General features: G+C 42.1%; 2 protein-coding genes across 2 annotated transcripts; both read right to left on the bottom strand.

Moving 5' to 3' along the window:
• Nucleotides 1-237: 237 nt before the first annotated feature.
• Nucleotides 238-7,239, bottom strand: LOC310951146 (transcriptional regulator QRICH1-like; the record flags this gene model as incomplete). The annotated part of the gene is made up of 12 exons (XM_083919264.1): nt 7,066-7,239; nt 5,595-5,884; nt 4,795-4,884; nt 4,552-4,692; nt 3,666-4,433; nt 3,387-3,564; nt 3,098-3,252; nt 2,859-2,973; nt 2,083-2,191; nt 1,738-1,886; nt 1,540-1,630; nt 238-424 (listed from the first exon to the last, which is right to left on the bottom strand). The coding sequence occupies exons 2-12, from the start codon at nt 5,847-5,849 to the stop codon at nt 238-240; spliced, it is 2,238 nt and encodes a 745-aa protein (XP_083775390.1). The 5' UTR covers nt 5,850-5,884; nt 7,066-7,239.
• A 1,414-nt stretch (nt 7,240-8,653) lies between these two features.
• On the bottom strand, nt 8,654-16,089 carry qars1 (glutaminyl-tRNA synthetase 1). The gene is made up of 23 exons (XM_083920390.1): nt 15,918-16,089; nt 15,458-15,608; nt 15,179-15,288; nt 15,011-15,086; nt 14,850-14,914; nt 14,667-14,720; nt 14,201-14,264; nt 14,046-14,120; nt 13,828-13,913; nt 13,650-13,736; nt 13,470-13,569; nt 13,288-13,366; nt 12,437-12,676; nt 12,251-12,343; nt 12,018-12,155; nt 11,274-11,361; nt 11,034-11,180; nt 10,832-10,933; nt 10,639-10,731; nt 10,175-10,302; nt 10,020-10,086; nt 9,400-9,525; nt 8,654-9,237 (listed from the first exon to the last, which is right to left on the bottom strand). The coding sequence occupies exons 1-23, from the start codon at nt 16,026-16,028 to the stop codon at nt 9,187-9,189; spliced, it is 2,331 nt and encodes a 776-aa protein (XP_083776516.1). The 5' UTR covers nt 16,029-16,089; the 3' UTR covers nt 8,654-9,186.
• Nucleotides 16,090-16,527: the final 438 nt, after the last annotated feature.

The raw sequence follows: 16,527 nt of genomic DNA, 5'->3' as shown, positions 1-16,527 counted from the left end.
GGTGTTAAGGTTGAGAGATTGGCTCCATACGCCAAATTATTATTTGTATTGTTTGTATGTACAGTCCTTGAATGTAATATATGCTGACACATCATGAATATAAACATTTACAGACATGCCACCCTTAAAGACCACAAGAGGGTGTGAGAGAATAGAAAACTACTGATTATGAGCAATCAAAGGCTGGGTGTAGAGAAAGAGAAAGACTAGTCCATTGATCGTTCTCCTATGGTCCAACTAGTGCACACTCTCCGACATGTTCATGGCTTCCTGGATTTCACGGATGACGAGGATGCGAGCGAGCATCTGCTCCAGCTGTTCTTTTGGGATTGGTTGAGTTGAGTACCAGATGGGGCTGTTCGGAGCCACCACGGGCTCAGGAGTCAGGTAGAAGGTGTCATTGCGACCTTTAGCACTCTGCGGACTGACAGAGAACACAGCGTGAGCACATTGGATGTACTAATCAGATGTCAAAGTTACAGATTAAGCCTGTCTCTGCCTGAATTGCAATTTCATTAAACGGTCTTTGTCTGCAACTGAGAGAGAGGGTTGGTGGGAAAGTTTTCTGTCATAAGAGTGAATGATCGTAGCCTAAAAGGAAAATAGTTTTTATTCTTGTAGTGTTGGCCTGCATTCACTTTGTCCTACTTACACTGGGCCTGCAAATAACACCATGTTATTATGGATCCGGTAATAATTATTATTATCCATTAATCATTATGTGAAAAAAATTGTAAAAACTGGATTACATTTCTCAGAGCCTTAGACAATGTCTTCATATTAATGTTTCGTCTGAACCAAAAGTCCAAACTCCAGAAGATAGTCAGTTTATAATAATCAAATCATCACAAGAGCAGGAACTAGTTATTTGCTAGTCAAAATATTCAATATTCATTTTCGGTAAAGTCATTTCAGCCTTTTCTCCCTATTCACAAGTTATGAAGGCCGCAGATTCTTATAGACAGCTAAGGTCAAAGGAGTTAGTTGCCATAATTCCTCTTCAAATTGTTACGAAGCAGACAATTTAAAAATCATTCACCGTTTTTGAGGAGAAAAATTAAGTTATTATAAAGCATCCATGTTCTTGTCAGTTGCCCAGCAACAGTGTTTTCACAACTTTAGCCACTTGAGCACTAGAGCAATACGTGCTCTACAAGCAAGTTTTTTTTAAGATATTTTGGGGGCTTTTTATGTCTTTATTTGACAGTACAGCTGAAGGTTGGTAGGAAATGGGAGAGACGGACATGCACAAAGGGCCACAGGTCGGCTTCTAAACCAGACCACTGCGGTGAGGACTCAGTACATGTGGTGCACACTCTATTAGGCGACCTAACAGGTGACAACAAGTTTGATTTAAAGGCAGCAGCAGCACCTCAAAAAAGAAACCCTTGTTCTCATGATGAAATGATAAACTAACCTTGTTCAAAAAAAGATTTTTCTTTTTACCTTTTTTTCCCTGACAAACAGTTTCCTACATGTTGAAATATTGGAATATTATTTCATTCATAAAAACATTTCTTGATTAACACATATATTTACCATTTGAAGAGGTAGAAATCATAGAGCTTGATGGGACATCGCAGCGGGTTATCTGGGTCCTCCAGCTGCTCAGAGTACATGTCATCCGTGACTGAACAAAGAATAACATAAAAAAAGTATATAAAGTGCTATTTATTCTTTAAATTGGGTTTCCTCTCAGACAACACAGCAAAAAATCCAATTCATGTGTACTCCTACCTTTCTGTCCTATGAACCTCTCTGTGGACTTTAGGTATCGAATGCTGGTGCTTTTGTCTTTGGGGTTGTTGGGACTCTTCCTGGTGTGCCTCAGCACCTTTGAAAAGGCCACTTTTAGATGTTGATCCACTGTCTTCAGATGGAAATACCTGTTAAAGAAAATATACAGTATAATAACTAATTTGGAAAGTGTCTGGAGTAGACTTTTATTTTGATATGTGGGTTGGACATTATTTGTATACAACTAAGAATTTGCTCTTATGTACGGAGGTATGTACAGACAATATATGTCAGTTAGGAAAAATTAGTCATGCAGAATGACCAAGTAAACGCGGTTCAACTCACTTGGTGTTGAAGAACATTAGAGTTGTGAGTAGCGTTGAGGGAGAATGAGCTCCCAGTTGTTTACATTCCCACAGCATCTCCTCCGTCACATGACTGGGGATAATATAACCTGATAGGAGAGATAAAGAGCAAATTATAAAGATCCGGCAGCTGGTCAAATTGGGCAAGCAACAAAGAGTTAATGAGAAAAAAAAACATCACATATAATGTTTAGGACAGATAAATAACAAAAAAATAATATTTTTTTTAAAATATACTTGTTGGGCCTTTAAATTAACCAGCAAAAGGTCTGTTTTCTTGGGTATTTAACTTTTTGCTACAAACATAACCACATTGTGATGCAAACAAATAACAGCTACAATAAATATTTACAGTGACAATGTGTCAGCAAATAAAAGTTAATTTAAACATTTGCATTTCATTGAGAGCAGCTGCACAAATCCTGGCCAATGTTTTGTATCAAAAAAACTTAAGAGTGACACTCATCTCCCAAATAATGGATATCACAGAAAACACCATTGGATATCATACAAACCAAAACCATTACATGCAATATGTTCTTAATACCTTTTGATTACGTTTTTTTTTATTATTTGTATAAATTTTAGCCTATGTTGGACAGCTGTATTATTTAGGAAAAATTTTAATTAGTGGCACCCCTAACACAGTCGATTTGTGTGTTCATGATTGTGCACTGTATCTGATATACTACTTGATAAAACGTGAATTATAGAGGAAGCCTACACAAAATCTGCAAAAACAACTTTTGTCCTAACCTAGCGGATGAATAGATGGTCTCCAAGGCTCTAGGATCTGGTGAAGACTGTGAGCAAAGCGAGTGTAGTACTGATCCGAGAAAACATCGTCCACACGACCATTATCAAACAGATACTGGAGGGAGAATTGGACAGAGAAAGATGCGGTTAAACAGCGTTTCCGCATCAAACCTAAGTACCAATGGAGAAAGAAAGGATGTTGAACAGGGAGTGAATGTGTGTGTACATAGTGAGCTTACTTTTTGTATGCACAGAAATACATAGTAGATCACATCAGACTCATAAGACTCCCCTTCCATCCCCCGAGCCTCTGTTGTCATTAAAGAGAGACCCATACAGAGCTCAGCTACTGCACATGATACCAAGTCCTCCTGGAAACGCAGTGCCTGCCGTCCTAAAACACACACAAAGACACACAAATCAGTGATTGGACCAACAAAAAAAGAGATGATGGCAATTCACACAGGTGCACCCACAACAACATATTGTCTTAACACTATAATAAATGCTGTATATATATGTACTCACGGCCAATTGGAGCCAGTTTATTTGTGTCCGATTTTTCCAACTCTGCATTTTTCCGCTGAGCCCAAAGCTGCCACACTTCCAGCCCCTCCTCTGGCTTCAGAGTGGCAGGCAGCAGCAGTTCTTGCACATGCACCTGTTGCTGGCCATGGCCATCTACCTCTGCCACCACTGTCTGACCCTGTAAGGACACAAACACATCAACACTGTTAAGCTGTGCAATCAAAAAATACATGTCATATTGAGTATTTGGCCATGGCAACATAACACCCGTGTAAGTACCTGAAGCTGATGTGCGTCCTGCCCTGATAGCCCCTGTGTGTGCAAGACCTGCTGCTGTGGATCCCAGATAAGGGACTGTGTAGCGTTTGAGTAGCCCTGCACTGCCACTGGGATGTGGATATTTCCATTCATCAGCTGGGCAGGGAACAGTGTGTTTGCAGCCAGCGTGTGCACCACTTCTTCTTGACCTCCCATTACCCCGGAACTTGTTATGCTGGAAACGGCTTGCGCTGTCTGACTTTGGCTTTTCATCTTGTCATTTTCAACAGTAACCTGTGTTGGCATTGTAGTCATTGTTGTAGTGTTTGGCCCCGCAACCTGCACTGTTCCATAGGCTTCCTGGGGGATGGCAATGTGCGTGACCTGCTCACGGCCTCCAGAACCAGCAGGCGCAGAATAAACAGGGATTGTCCAGGTCTCCCCTGTGGGACTGGTGATAGTGCCCGTGGCACTGTAAAGGTGGGAGCTGTCCACAGTTAAGAGGTCTGGCCGCAGGGACACATAACTTTGCTGCTGGCCCTGTCCCTGAGGGATAGCCAGGACTGTGGCGACTTGCTGACCAGGCAGGGCATAGGACACAGTGATAGGCATGTCAACCTTACGCTTCTTGGCTGGCTGGAGGACACCTGCTCCCTGTGATGTGGCAACAGTGGTTCCCAGTACTCTCCTCTCAATATTGTCCTGCTGCTGAGTGGGAGAGAGGGCCCCCACTGTCTGGATTTGGATCTGTTGTCCTCCTGCAACAGCTGCCACCAATTGGGCTTGCAGCTAAAACAGATGGGAGAAAATTCGAACCGGTAAATAAATTCAAACTCTGGCTAATGACAAAATTTGCAACTCTGCCATGATGTTCAGAGTGTGTCTGTGTGTGTTTGCTCATGTGTACCTGTTGGTGCTGCTCCTCGGTGAGTTCCCCAGGCTGGATCAGCTGTGCAGTAGTCACACCTTGAAGCTGTTGATGGGAGCCAGAGGGCAATTGGAGTACCTGACCCAGCATCTGACCTTGCTGCTGACCCTGGATCTGCACCTGGAAATAGAGATAATAGGCAAAATTTAATGGACCAGGGATTACAGGAAACAAGGTATGTGTGAAAAACACAACACAAATGTATAATAAACGAGTACAAACCTGAACTATCTGTTGCTCTGTATTCTGTTGTACAGACTGCTGCTGAGAATCCTGTATCTGTTGCTGCTGCGGCTGGACCTGCACCTGAACCTGTATCAGAAAATAGTCTTTGTCAGTGTTTCCACCTGTACTTAATATCTGTCCTGAGTCATCCGATCACAAGTTATGTCTGTTCACACCTGGCAGCAGAAAGTGTCTTCACATGCGTCTTGACTGACCATTTGTGATTCGATATCATTTACCTGCTCTATATGCAAATAAACATATACATTATTTCCATTTGCATATAGACAGCCTACATATTTTATTGTTGTTGTTGTGTGTAAATTTCAGTTGCTATTCTCACATACACCATCATTACAGAAACGTGAGACAACTCAGGAAGAAGCGCTGCCTTCAGCTAAGTTACAGTCGTGTTAAGTTACTGCTGATCAACACCCAGCATTTCCTGATTTGGCTGCTTTGTAATAAAAGCTTTTGAATAACAAATTAACAGAATAAAAAAAAAATACATATTTGTGATTTCAGGTACATTTTATGAACCTAAATATAAGGTTTTTGTTGAGAAAAAAACAGCAAAATACACAGAGCTACCTTAACTCAGACGTGGTGGACAAAGCCAGTGATTGAGTTGGTAGTTCTGCTTACAGTTGAGGAGATAGCCTTTCAATTTGGCCCAGGACACATTCGGCGTACACAGCACATTTCTAAAAGAATGTGTCCACATGCGGCCCAGACCATCTCTGAATGAAGTGCAGGTCTCTTTAACAGATTCATTTGTGACCAGTGTGCTGATTTACCGGACAAGCCAGCTCCAGCAATGACCCTGCCACCTCTGTGCTGTCTGTATAGATGCAGTTCGCCTCTTGTTGGTAAACCATAGTGGTGGTGGTAGCCGTAGTATCTCCGCCTTGCTGGCCGAACTCCTGCAGGGCATCTGGACCCTTGCTGGCCAAGGACTCCAGGAACTCCTTCATGCGATGCTGAGGGATGCTCCGAGCTTTCTGCCTCACAAGCTCCTCATAGGAGCCTGTACCATCCAGGGAGTTATTCATAGCTACTGACAGTGTCTTCTTCTGTGATGAGGGATCTGAGGAAAGGCAGAATTCAGTTAGGAGTGTTCTGATGCACAATGACCATGAATCACATTTCAATAACCCTGTAAAAGCTGTTACGACTCAAACAAATATGAAAAGACGACAAAGGTCCCATATTTTAGGGGCAGCTATTGACTGAGTGGTTAGAGCAGCCGCCGCGTGTAAAGAGGCTAAAGGTCCTTGAGGCTGCATCCACGGGTTCGACTCCGATCCAATTTAGAACGTCTACATGCTTTAATGTTAAAAAAAAACACATTCTTTTTTTGTCATACTAAGTGAATACAGGTATATTCAGACAGTCTGCCTGAAACGCTCTGTTTACACTCCTGTCTCCCAGTCTGCTCTGATTGGTCTGTGTTTCTGGGTTTTCTGCATCTGCACTCTAGGCATCTCTTCACCCTCACTGCAGCCAGAGAATGACTGAAATGACACTTTCTACATATAGTTGTGACATAACTGCACAGAAATCGTGACACGTTCAAAGACACAGTTAATGAATACAGGCTGTGTGCATTTCTCTGTTGAATGAGCTTTTTGACACTTTCAATGTATTTATATTAGCACCTCACCCTGCTTTACAATAATAATAAAATAGGACGTGGACACCTAACTTTTTATAATATGGGACCTTTAAAAAGGTACGATAAGCTGACAAAAAGGCTTTACACTGTTTGCACATATGACCTACAGATCACTGTCCAGTGGCACCACAGACAGCGAGTAATATGAAAGGGTTAAATCCATCTGACTGTGTACGAGCAGGGACAAAAGCGCGGCCACTTTCCAAACCCGACGCAGTATTCAAACTAGCGGACTGGTGCATAATGATAACATGCAAGTTTTGCACAGCAGCGCAGGTTACGATTATGTGCATTGTGTAATGGCTCTACAACGGCTAATCTAACAGCTGATTACACAACAAGCTATGGTTAGCCAGGTGCACGGCTAACGAAGTAGCCGCGTGTTGTTTGCAAATAATGTCCATCCACAGCTGTTTGGTAAAGTGTTATAATGTACACAAACAACAACGCAGCCGCTAACGTTACGAAGCAGGCGGTACAGAAACGGAAAGCACCGGGAGATGGAGTACCTCTCCTGTCGGTAATGTTACACAGACTGTTTTTTTTTTCTGTTATCCCCACAGCTAGCGTGCTAACGTTAGCAGGCGCGTTACCTCTCTTCCTCAAACGGGCCGAGACTCAAACCGCCCACACGCGCTTCTCTGCCCTGGAAACGGAGCGCTCCTCTTCCAACGAGAGGGGGAAACGAAGTGCTTCTGACGTGTCTCTTGCTGCTTTAAACTTTATTTTTTTTATTATCACTGGCTGTAGTTTTTCTTTTTTCTCAAACGCTCATATTTCGCTGGGCGCCATCTTACAACAGTTCCCCTAGACCAATAGGCGGACGATTTGTAACTCTGTTTTGCTATCGCGGTATTTCCACTATGTGATATCGCGGTAACTGACGCTTGTAGAAGGGTCCGTTAAAGGCGACGCACGCAGGGAAAGCGGCGCGTCAAGAGCAGGTAGATGTCAGTCCACCTTAAAACCCAGTTATGCCAGACAGACGCTCCTAGTGGTTCACTGGCTTCTGAATCTTTTAAGGTAGTTCCAAAGAGATGCGATGAATATGTGGGTGGTGGCCGGGAAGCTCTGGGCAGTTGAGGGTTAATTCCCACGCACTACATTTCAGCATGGACAGTTTGCACCAAATACAAGGAATAAAGCAACCTGTCCCTGCACTGTTTACCATTGCACTATTTTGTATCCTTTTTTAGCTGTATACTTATTTCTATTTGTGTGTATATATATTGAGAGAAAAAAAGCCAGTCAAATCCCTTGTATTTGTTACGTTTTCTTGCCCTTGAAAGCTAATTCAGATTTTTGCCTCAGTATTTTTAACTTTTCATTGCTTATTGGTAAGAGCCTAAGAGGGGACACACCTTTCTTTTTCACCGAATAAAATCCTTTAAAAACAATCGTGCAACCTATACCTGGATTTCATTCCGTTAAAAAAATTTGCCGCACACCAGAATTGGTCCAGTATTAATTGCATGATTGCATATCATGTTAACTAATTATGCAAAATATATTATCATGATTATTAGCCTGGGATTGTGTTTTCAGAGCATAATAAAGCTCAAATATGATCTTGTATTCTTCGTATCCAAGGACACCTCCAGACTGGATAAACTGATCAGGCGGTCCGGCTCTGTGGACGGCATGAAACTGGACTCGCTGGTGATGGTGGCAGAGAGGACACTGGATAAACTGCTGGACATTATGGACAATGCCAGCCACCCCCTGCACACCGTCATCAGCGCCCAGAGGAGCCTGTTCAGTGGAAGACTGCTCCTGCCCAAGTGTAGGACCAACAGGCTCAAGAACCCCTTTGTCCCTCAGGCCGTCATCCTCTACAACTCCTCACTCAGGGGAAAGAGGAAATAAAGAGGAAAGAAGGGAAGGAGTGGGAGCCACTCTTCTCCTTTTTTGTGCAATAACTTTATCCACCACTTAAGTGCAATCATTTAATCTTACTGCTCATTTCTGTCATATACAGTCATACATATTTTATCTTATACATTTACACATTTAACTAATCTGATTTCATTTTCCGTGAATTTTATTTTACCCGTATACTTATATCTACTAAATTGAATATTGAGTGATGGCACCAATAATCATTAACTAAGTCAAACATTTGATTATCATAGTAAAATGTTATGAACTAAAATATCACTGGTAGAAACATCAGGTTATTAACACATTGAGAGGCATTGCAGGTTTTTTCAAATAGTATTTATTCTTGTCTCTTGTCAAAAGGACACATTCCCTGTGAGTCTTAAAAAAACACATGATGGTTTGGCAGTGATGTACCAACTTTGTAAGAAAGTTATGCACGGCATTTGAGAGCATCTCGTCTGTGTAACTCAGAGCAAATATAAAATTAAAATATGTGAGGTCCTTGTTAAATGATGATCAAAGTTGCATATATTCAACAAAGAGTGAATATTATTGCAGCATTTATAGAAAAAGAGTAATTGAGTTAAGTGATACTGCATGTTGTTTTCACAGCCAACAATTAAGAAATATAATTATATTTCCAAATTTCATTGTGACAGATCCATGGAAGAGACATGCAGTTTAGAAATATGGACATGTAATTATGAAATGATTTGATTACAGTCATTCTCAACCTAAGCGGTTTGTGCCGTTGCAGATATTACACATTAAGTGATGCAAACATTTTGGACATGTATCTGTGGGCTCATGGGAAGCAGCTTGATCTCAGTCAATCAGATCTTCCCAGGGTCTTCTTTGAGGGTGACTGTTCTGTTGAAGACGAGCTGCAGTGAAAGAAAGATTACAGTTACACTTCACACTCATTACGTTAGTGTCAAAACATTTTATTTGCTTAACAATTTCTCGGATTAAGCAAAACTCAGAGCTTTTCCCAAATAAGCATTTGTAATATGAAACAACTATTTCATTGTTGCGTCTTACTGTACCTTGTCTGAGGTGCTTTCAAGGTCAAGGGAGAAGTAGCCGACTCTCTCAAACTGGAATTTGTCCAAAACCTTTGCTCCCTTCACTGAGGTATCCACTAAGGCATCGCTGATCACATGCATGGAATTCTTAATGACAAAAAGGAGGAAACGCATTAAACAATCACTTTACACACTGAAACATCCCAGTTGATCTAAACAGGCTTTCTGTCTTAGGGCGCACTCACATTGTCCCTCCGTACCGTGCCCTGTGCTTTAGGGTACTTGTCCCCCCCTCCCTCTCCCCCCGCAGGCCAGCCCGTTTGTACTCACACTGCCAGGCGAATGCTTCTTGCCTGCCTATACGTCATCACACCGTAACATGTCACACGCATAGATTGACATCATCGCAACGCGTCACTTTGTTTACAAATCTCGTACACGTACTCGTGCGCGTACATGTGCAAACGTGCCTTACAAAAGCCCACCTCTCCCAAATGGGCCGTGGACGGCAAACGTACCGCTCCTAGACGCAGTACGGTTGCACACTGGTCAAAACTAACTAGACTTTAGCCGTGAAACGTCCTGGGGCACAGTATGGATGGACAGTGTGAGTGCGCCCTTAGGAGTGCAGAGGTACTCACAGGATTGATGTCAGTCAGGAAGCCATTGGGTACTTCAGACGGGTCCTCTGGATGTTTGTGCATGAATCTAGAAAGACAGTAAGAAGTTCTGGTTACGTACGTTTTCTACATAGAATACTGATTGTAAATGACAGTGAGTGGCTTTTGGGACTTACAGTCTTTCATAAAGGCGCACTTCACACACCAATGGCTGGCTGACCCAGTGGATGAAGGCCTTTGGTTTCTCTGCGGTCTCAGAACTACAACAGTTCACCTCCAGTTCAACCACTTTACCCTGAGCGTCCTGAGAAACAAAGGGAAAGTAAAGACTTCAACAGAGGAAAGCAAACGCTGCTAAGAATGTATAATACCAAGATCACACATTTAGTTGACATTTCGGTGTAATAAGCTCCATGGAGGTTATCAAACATTACCTAGACTTCAAAAAACAAATTGCATCTAAATAGAACTTTAACCCAAAGCGCTTTCCTGTGCCTCTCATTTCTGACTTTATTTTTTTAACCATGTTGGCTTCTGCAGTTCACATTTACTACTCTACCTGGGTTACTCCCTGGCTTAGCAAGAACATTTCACCCAGCAAATCTGGTGTGACCACACTTCGAAATATCTGGAGTCTTACCTTGATGACCTTCTGGACTGAAATTACATATCCAGCATGTCTTAGACCTACAGGCTGGTCTGGAGTCAGACGCTTGTAGCCCTTCTCCATCACCTGCAAAAGGAGAGATGTCCATTTTTGTCTTCTGTCCGAAATTCAAGAATTGCAAAAAGAATGTCTTTTTTACTGTGAAGGTATTTATTTTCTCTCCAACCTCTCTGAAGTCACTCTGTTCAATGAAGATTGTGCGTGTAAATGGAACGGTGTGGCTGCCCTTGGCCTCGTTGGCAGGAAAGTCAGGTACACGTACTTCTGACTGCGACAGAAGAGGACGACAACAGGAATATTCAGCACCCTTGATTTTAAATATAAGAAGACAAGAGATAAGTCCTGTCCATGTTTGCATTTGTACAAACCTTTGAGTTCTCAGAGAGGTTAGTTATGGTGATTTTGAGTGGCTCCAGCACAGCCATGGCTCTGGGTGCCGTGTCGTTCAGCACGTCCCTCACACACGACTCCAGAAGGTGGGGCTCTGTTGTTGTCTGGGAAACTGTGACTCCGACCTGCCAACAGATCACGTAACATATCGTTACAGCAGCGTCCTCGTGAATCTAATTACTAGTTCTGCCATTCATCCTTGGGTCCATTCTGCATACCCGTGCACAGAAGTTGTTGATTGCCTCTGGTGGGAAACCTCTTCTCCTCAGCGCAGTCAGAGTGAAGAGTCTGGGATCGTCCCAGTCTCTGTCATTAGAAAGATGTAGTCTACAGTTACCAAGCGGATTCTATGCAGCATGAAGACAGCTGTTGTTGTTAAAATGCTGCATGTTGGTTTGAATTTTACTAATCTATCTGCTGCAAGACATCAGTGTCCTTATTATAAGATGTGGTTATAGCTTTTGAATACACCCAAGCCCCTTTCAGACATGGAATACATAACACTGCTGTTAAAGTGGTCTTTTTGCTGTCATTCAGACATAAGTCCCCTTGACATATCGTAAGTGTCACTTACAGCTAACCGGACATTACAGCACAATTACAGAAACAACATTATTCAAATAATCTATAGTTTATAATAAAGTTTAATAGATCATTTTGTACATACCATTTTTAGTGATGGAAGTTAACCTCACATAACTTAAATAGACTGCTGCAAAATTTAAATGATTTAAGGATGATGCCTACTTACAATATTTATTATGGATTGTTTTAATTCAGTGGATTATTCACTGCTCACCCCATTATCACATTTACATAAAGAGTTGCACATTTGCATTCTATATAGTATTTTTTACAGCCCATTATTTACATTCATTACAAGACAGACTGTTTCGTAATGTAATGTAATGTAAATAGTTAAAATAAGGAACCAACAGACTGAAAAGAAATGGCTATTTTACCTGACAACGCCTGTCTCTACCAGTTTGATGATTTTCCTCTTGGACACAACAGTGTAGGTGAGATTCAAGCGCCCATATTCCCACTGAACAGGGCAGTATACATCCAGAGCGTTACACAGCCAGTAATACGATGAACGTCTGTCACAAACACAAAGGGAACCAACAAAGTTGGTGAACATCACAATGCATTTGAGTGTTGCACTAAAACAGATCTCCAAAGAATTTGTGTATACCTGGCCTGAAACTCTTTGGTACAGAGTGAGTGTGTGATATTTTCAATAGAGTCACACAAACAGTGGGTGTAGTCATAAGTGGGGTAGATGCACCTTCAAAGAAAGATAAGACACAAGTGTAAATAAAACACAGCTTGTTATTTAAAAAGGGAACTTGAAAAAGTTCAACAGTTGGGGGTTTCCTACCATTCATCTCCTGTCCGATGATGCGGCGTGTATTTGATTCGGTACGCCACAGGGTCCATCTTCCCGTCCTCCATGACCATCTTCATCCTGAGCGTGGCCTCTCCCTCGGCAAACAACCCCTTCTTCATCCTCTCAAACAACACCAGCGACTCCTCGATGGGTCTGTCTTTCCAGGGTGATGGAGGAGTGTTATAGCCCTTCAGTTCCTCCCCTTTCTGGTGGCACACATAGGCATGACCCCTGAAGGGAGACAAAAAAAAAATATGACATTGTCTGATGGCTTATGCACATTTACTAACATGTGTAATTATTAGGGGTGACCCCGAATAGTCGACTATTCGCTCCGAGGAGCCGGATTCGATTCAGAGCGCATCTTGGCTGGGCTTTAAATCTATCTGGGCGCCAGAAATACAACAGTCTGCTACTGATTAATCATCAGCATCATTTCATTTGAATATTTTCCCATTTGTTGTTTTTCATTATAGAGGTTTAATCCGACAGTCTGACACAGCGCCGTGAAAGTGAAACTAAAGTTTTAAATATACTCTCAGCTATTGTCAAAGAAAGATACAAACAAAACACATTGATGTTATGAAAACAAATACTTAATAATAAGATGCTCCTATCAGATATCACATCTCTCAGTAACCCTCTGCCTGACACGCGTGGCCGCGCAGTGCTGGACTCACGTGCACCCACCGCTGTCTGCTTCATGTCCATGGCTCGCCACCCGAAAACAGAGGGTTTTTCAATAGGGGGAAAAAACTGATTCGACGACGTGACGAATCAGATTCGACCATGAACATTTTTAGTCAGGGCACCCCTAGTGTATACTGTATTCCTACACTCACCTGCGAATGAGCTCCACTGCGAGGTCGTAGAGTGCCTGAAAGTTGTCGGATGCATGCGTCACCTCATATGGCGTGTAGCCTGTGTAATGCAGTAAAATTGATATGAAAATATCTTCATGAATGTAGAGTGTACCTGAAGCTTTTATCACATCACAAAAGCGTAAATAAACAGTCAAACTCACCAAGCCACTCCACCATGTCCTTAATAGCAGTAAAGTATTTTTCCTCCTCTTTCTCTGGATTTGTGTCATCATATCTCAGGTAACATATTCCATTGTTTGCCTGCAGGAAGACACCAAGTTTAAAGAAAAATGCAGCACCAGAGAGGAATTAACAACTTATGTGGACAGAAGGAGACGTACCTTTGCATAACCAAAATTGAAATTGATAGCTTTGGCATGTCCAATGTGAAGGATACCGTTGGGCTCAGGAGGAAAACGAGTGCGTATCTAAAAGGAATTTGGAAATGGAAATGAGAAATATCAATATACGTCATACATTTTCAAGTTATGTGTTTCTTCTCCAAAAATAAGTTTGTACCTGTCCACCAGTGAACTCCAGGTGCTTTTTAAGCAAGTCCATTGTCTTAGGTGTGACCACATAGCCCTCAGTTGTATAGTTCTCTCCTGTATGAGGGAAAGAAAGGATGAAAGATTAACATAGTCAGAAAGAAAATCCTTGCTCTATGGAGTGTGAAGAAAAGCTAGCAAAAAGCAAAGATGCAACAGCATGGGATTGGTCAGGTGGTTCCTTCTTACCTGTTTTATGAAACTTCAGTGCCTCTCCTCTGAGCTGCTCCATAAGTGACTTTCCCTCCCCGGTTATCCCCTCACCTAAACAACCAACATGCTCAGTTAAAAACAGACAAAACACCTGTCACTTCGATCTGCCGTCCACCTGTTCTGCCACTTACCGTTCACTGTCACCTCCTGTTTCTTTGCCTCTACCTCATTCTCAGCGACTTTGGCTTTCTGGGGCTGCAGAACAATCAGATATTACCACAGATGATATCAAAAGATTCAGAGCACTTGAAATAGATGGGAAATTTGGGGAAATAAACTTATTTGCATTCTTACAGAGAGTCAAAAGAGGAGCTCAATACCACTGTTATATTTGTATGATAAATGTGAAATTTCCCACGAGCCGCTTAGCATAAAGACCGGAAACAAAGCTGGTTCTGTCCAAACGTAACAACATCTTCCTATCTGCACCTCCAAAAGATAACTCATTAACTACTGCACATAAGGAGAAGTTTAAAAAACAAGTTGTGATTCAGTAGGGGGGTTATGAGTCAGGCTATTTCTTAGCTAGGCAAAGGAAGAAAATGAATTTCCCCAAAAAGTCAAACTTATTCTATTAATTACTGTGATGAGTGTTACCTTAGGTTTCTTCTCCAGGTCAGCCTCTGTCTTGGGTCCTAAGAGGTGTAGGACCTTTAAGACCAAAGCCAGAGTTAGTACACTGTGAGTTAGTACACTGTGAGACTAACCAAACAACCTCAGAAGCAAATACACAGTCACAATGACCAATTTTTGACAATATTCTCCTTTTTCAAAACACACCTGCATGTCCACCTCGTTTTTGATGACCTTTCCATCAGCCCATTTTAGGGCAGAGCGGGCCTCTCCTGCAACAGTACACAAAAGCTCAGTGAGACATTCTGTCCGTTTGTTAAGCGTTAAGGGTTTCAAACACATTTGACAACTTAAGTGTGACATCATACCCATTAGTAGTCCCATGTTGAAGCGGTACCTCTCTTTTAACAGCTGTTCCTTGTGCTTCTTAATCACTGACTCAACCTGCACAACATTCCTCTGTCAGTGAACACACCACGTGTAGTAAAGCTTGTTTTTAATAAATGACATAGCAGTTTGGGCAATATAACACTTACCGCATCTTCAATCTGCTCTGGTGTTACAACCACACCTACTCCACATACTTCTTCAAAGTCCTTCTGGTTGATGGGATCCTGGGGGTGACTCTTTACAAATTCCAGTGCAGCTGCAAACAATAGGGAGGAGAAGCTGATGGAGCAGTTCAAAAAACGAATTCATTTAGGAAATCCATATAATTGAGGCTTTTTTTAAAAAGTTGACTGAGAGATAAGCACAATAATTCCACTATGACAATAATCTCTTGAACTTGATCAGTCAAAGATGTCAGAAATTACCTGCCAGCTGGAGCTCTGTGCAGATTTTGCTCTGAACTATACAGTCTGAAAGGAATGGCAGGCGTTTGGTGTCTTTAAGGCGAGATGCCATACTGTACAGCAATGTACCCATGGCTTTGTCCACTCCTGATGACCCACGGACACACTGGGCCTATTGAAACGATAATAGAGCCGAATAAATCACAGTCCGACAGGGAAGTGATAGTACTTTCTTTATCTGCTGCTAACAGCCTTTGGAAAGTAAAAATGAAAGTATGGCGACACTGCCAGGATTACTCAAAAGTTATAAGAGACGACTCCAAAAGTAGATGTCTCTTAACCCATAGTTCAGAGACATCTACTATTCAGCTTTAAAAGCTGAATAGGAACTGAGTTTGGCTACAACAAGTGAGCTAAAACAAAAGTGAATGTCAATCACATTTCACAGCTGTCCCTCCCTCTCATATACGTTGGGTTTTACCTGAATAACTGCGTCCTTCAGAGCAGAACTCAGCGCTTCATTTTTCAATGTTTCTTTCGCCTTCTGCTCACTGAGCCCAATGGAGGTGAAAAGTGCCAACGTATCTGCCATTTTCCCACCGTATTCACCGACTACCCACCACTCAGACAAGCCACCACCGCACACGACTCTTCTTCTCGGAGAGAGAGCGAGGGAGGGGATGACTTCCTGTATAGCGCAAAGAAAAAAAGAGGTACAGAAATATTAGCCAGTAGGACACCACGGGTACAAATACCATTGACCAATCCTGAATGAGCGTGGTTGAAGTTACCGCCCACTATGCGCGAAAGAGCCAATCAGCGGTTGTGTTGACATCAGTAAGGGAGGGGCTACGGCTATTTGTGTAATGTTGCATCAGATTGACATTCCGGTAAATTGGGATAATTATTAACATGAAGTAAGGACCATAACTATTTCTTCATTACATGAACTTACATTTTGAATGGCAAGTATCTAAAGTTTTGTACTTTTTGAAATCTTTTCTTTTCTTGAATATGGGCTGCTTTGCAACGCTGTGTAAGGTCTTTGTTGGCCATCATTATCGACGATGGCTAAAATAACTCTGCGAAAG

This window comes from Echiichthys vipera, assembly GCF_963691815.1.
Source record: "Echiichthys vipera genome assembly, chromosome: 9".
Classification (NCBI taxonomy): Eukaryota; Metazoa; Chordata; class Actinopteri; order Perciformes; family Trachinidae; genus Echiichthys; species Echiichthys vipera.
This window is presented reverse-complemented; position numbering and strand designations above follow the sequence as displayed.

Excerpts from the sequence above, each read along its gene's own strand:
- qars1 (XM_083920390.1), bottom strand. The coding sequence starts at position 16,028 with ATGGCAGATACGTTGGCACTTTTCACCTCCATTGGGCTCAGTGAGCAG. Across the intron at positions 15,609-15,917 it reads TGAAGGACGCAGTTATTCAG|GCCCAGTGTGTCCGTGGGTC; the intron begins GTAAAACCCAAC and ends TCGTTTCAATAG. Across the intron at positions 10,087-10,174 it reads GTGCGCCTTTATGAAAGACT|ATTCATGCACAAACATCCAG; the intron begins GTAAGTCCCAAA and ends CTGTCTTTCTAG.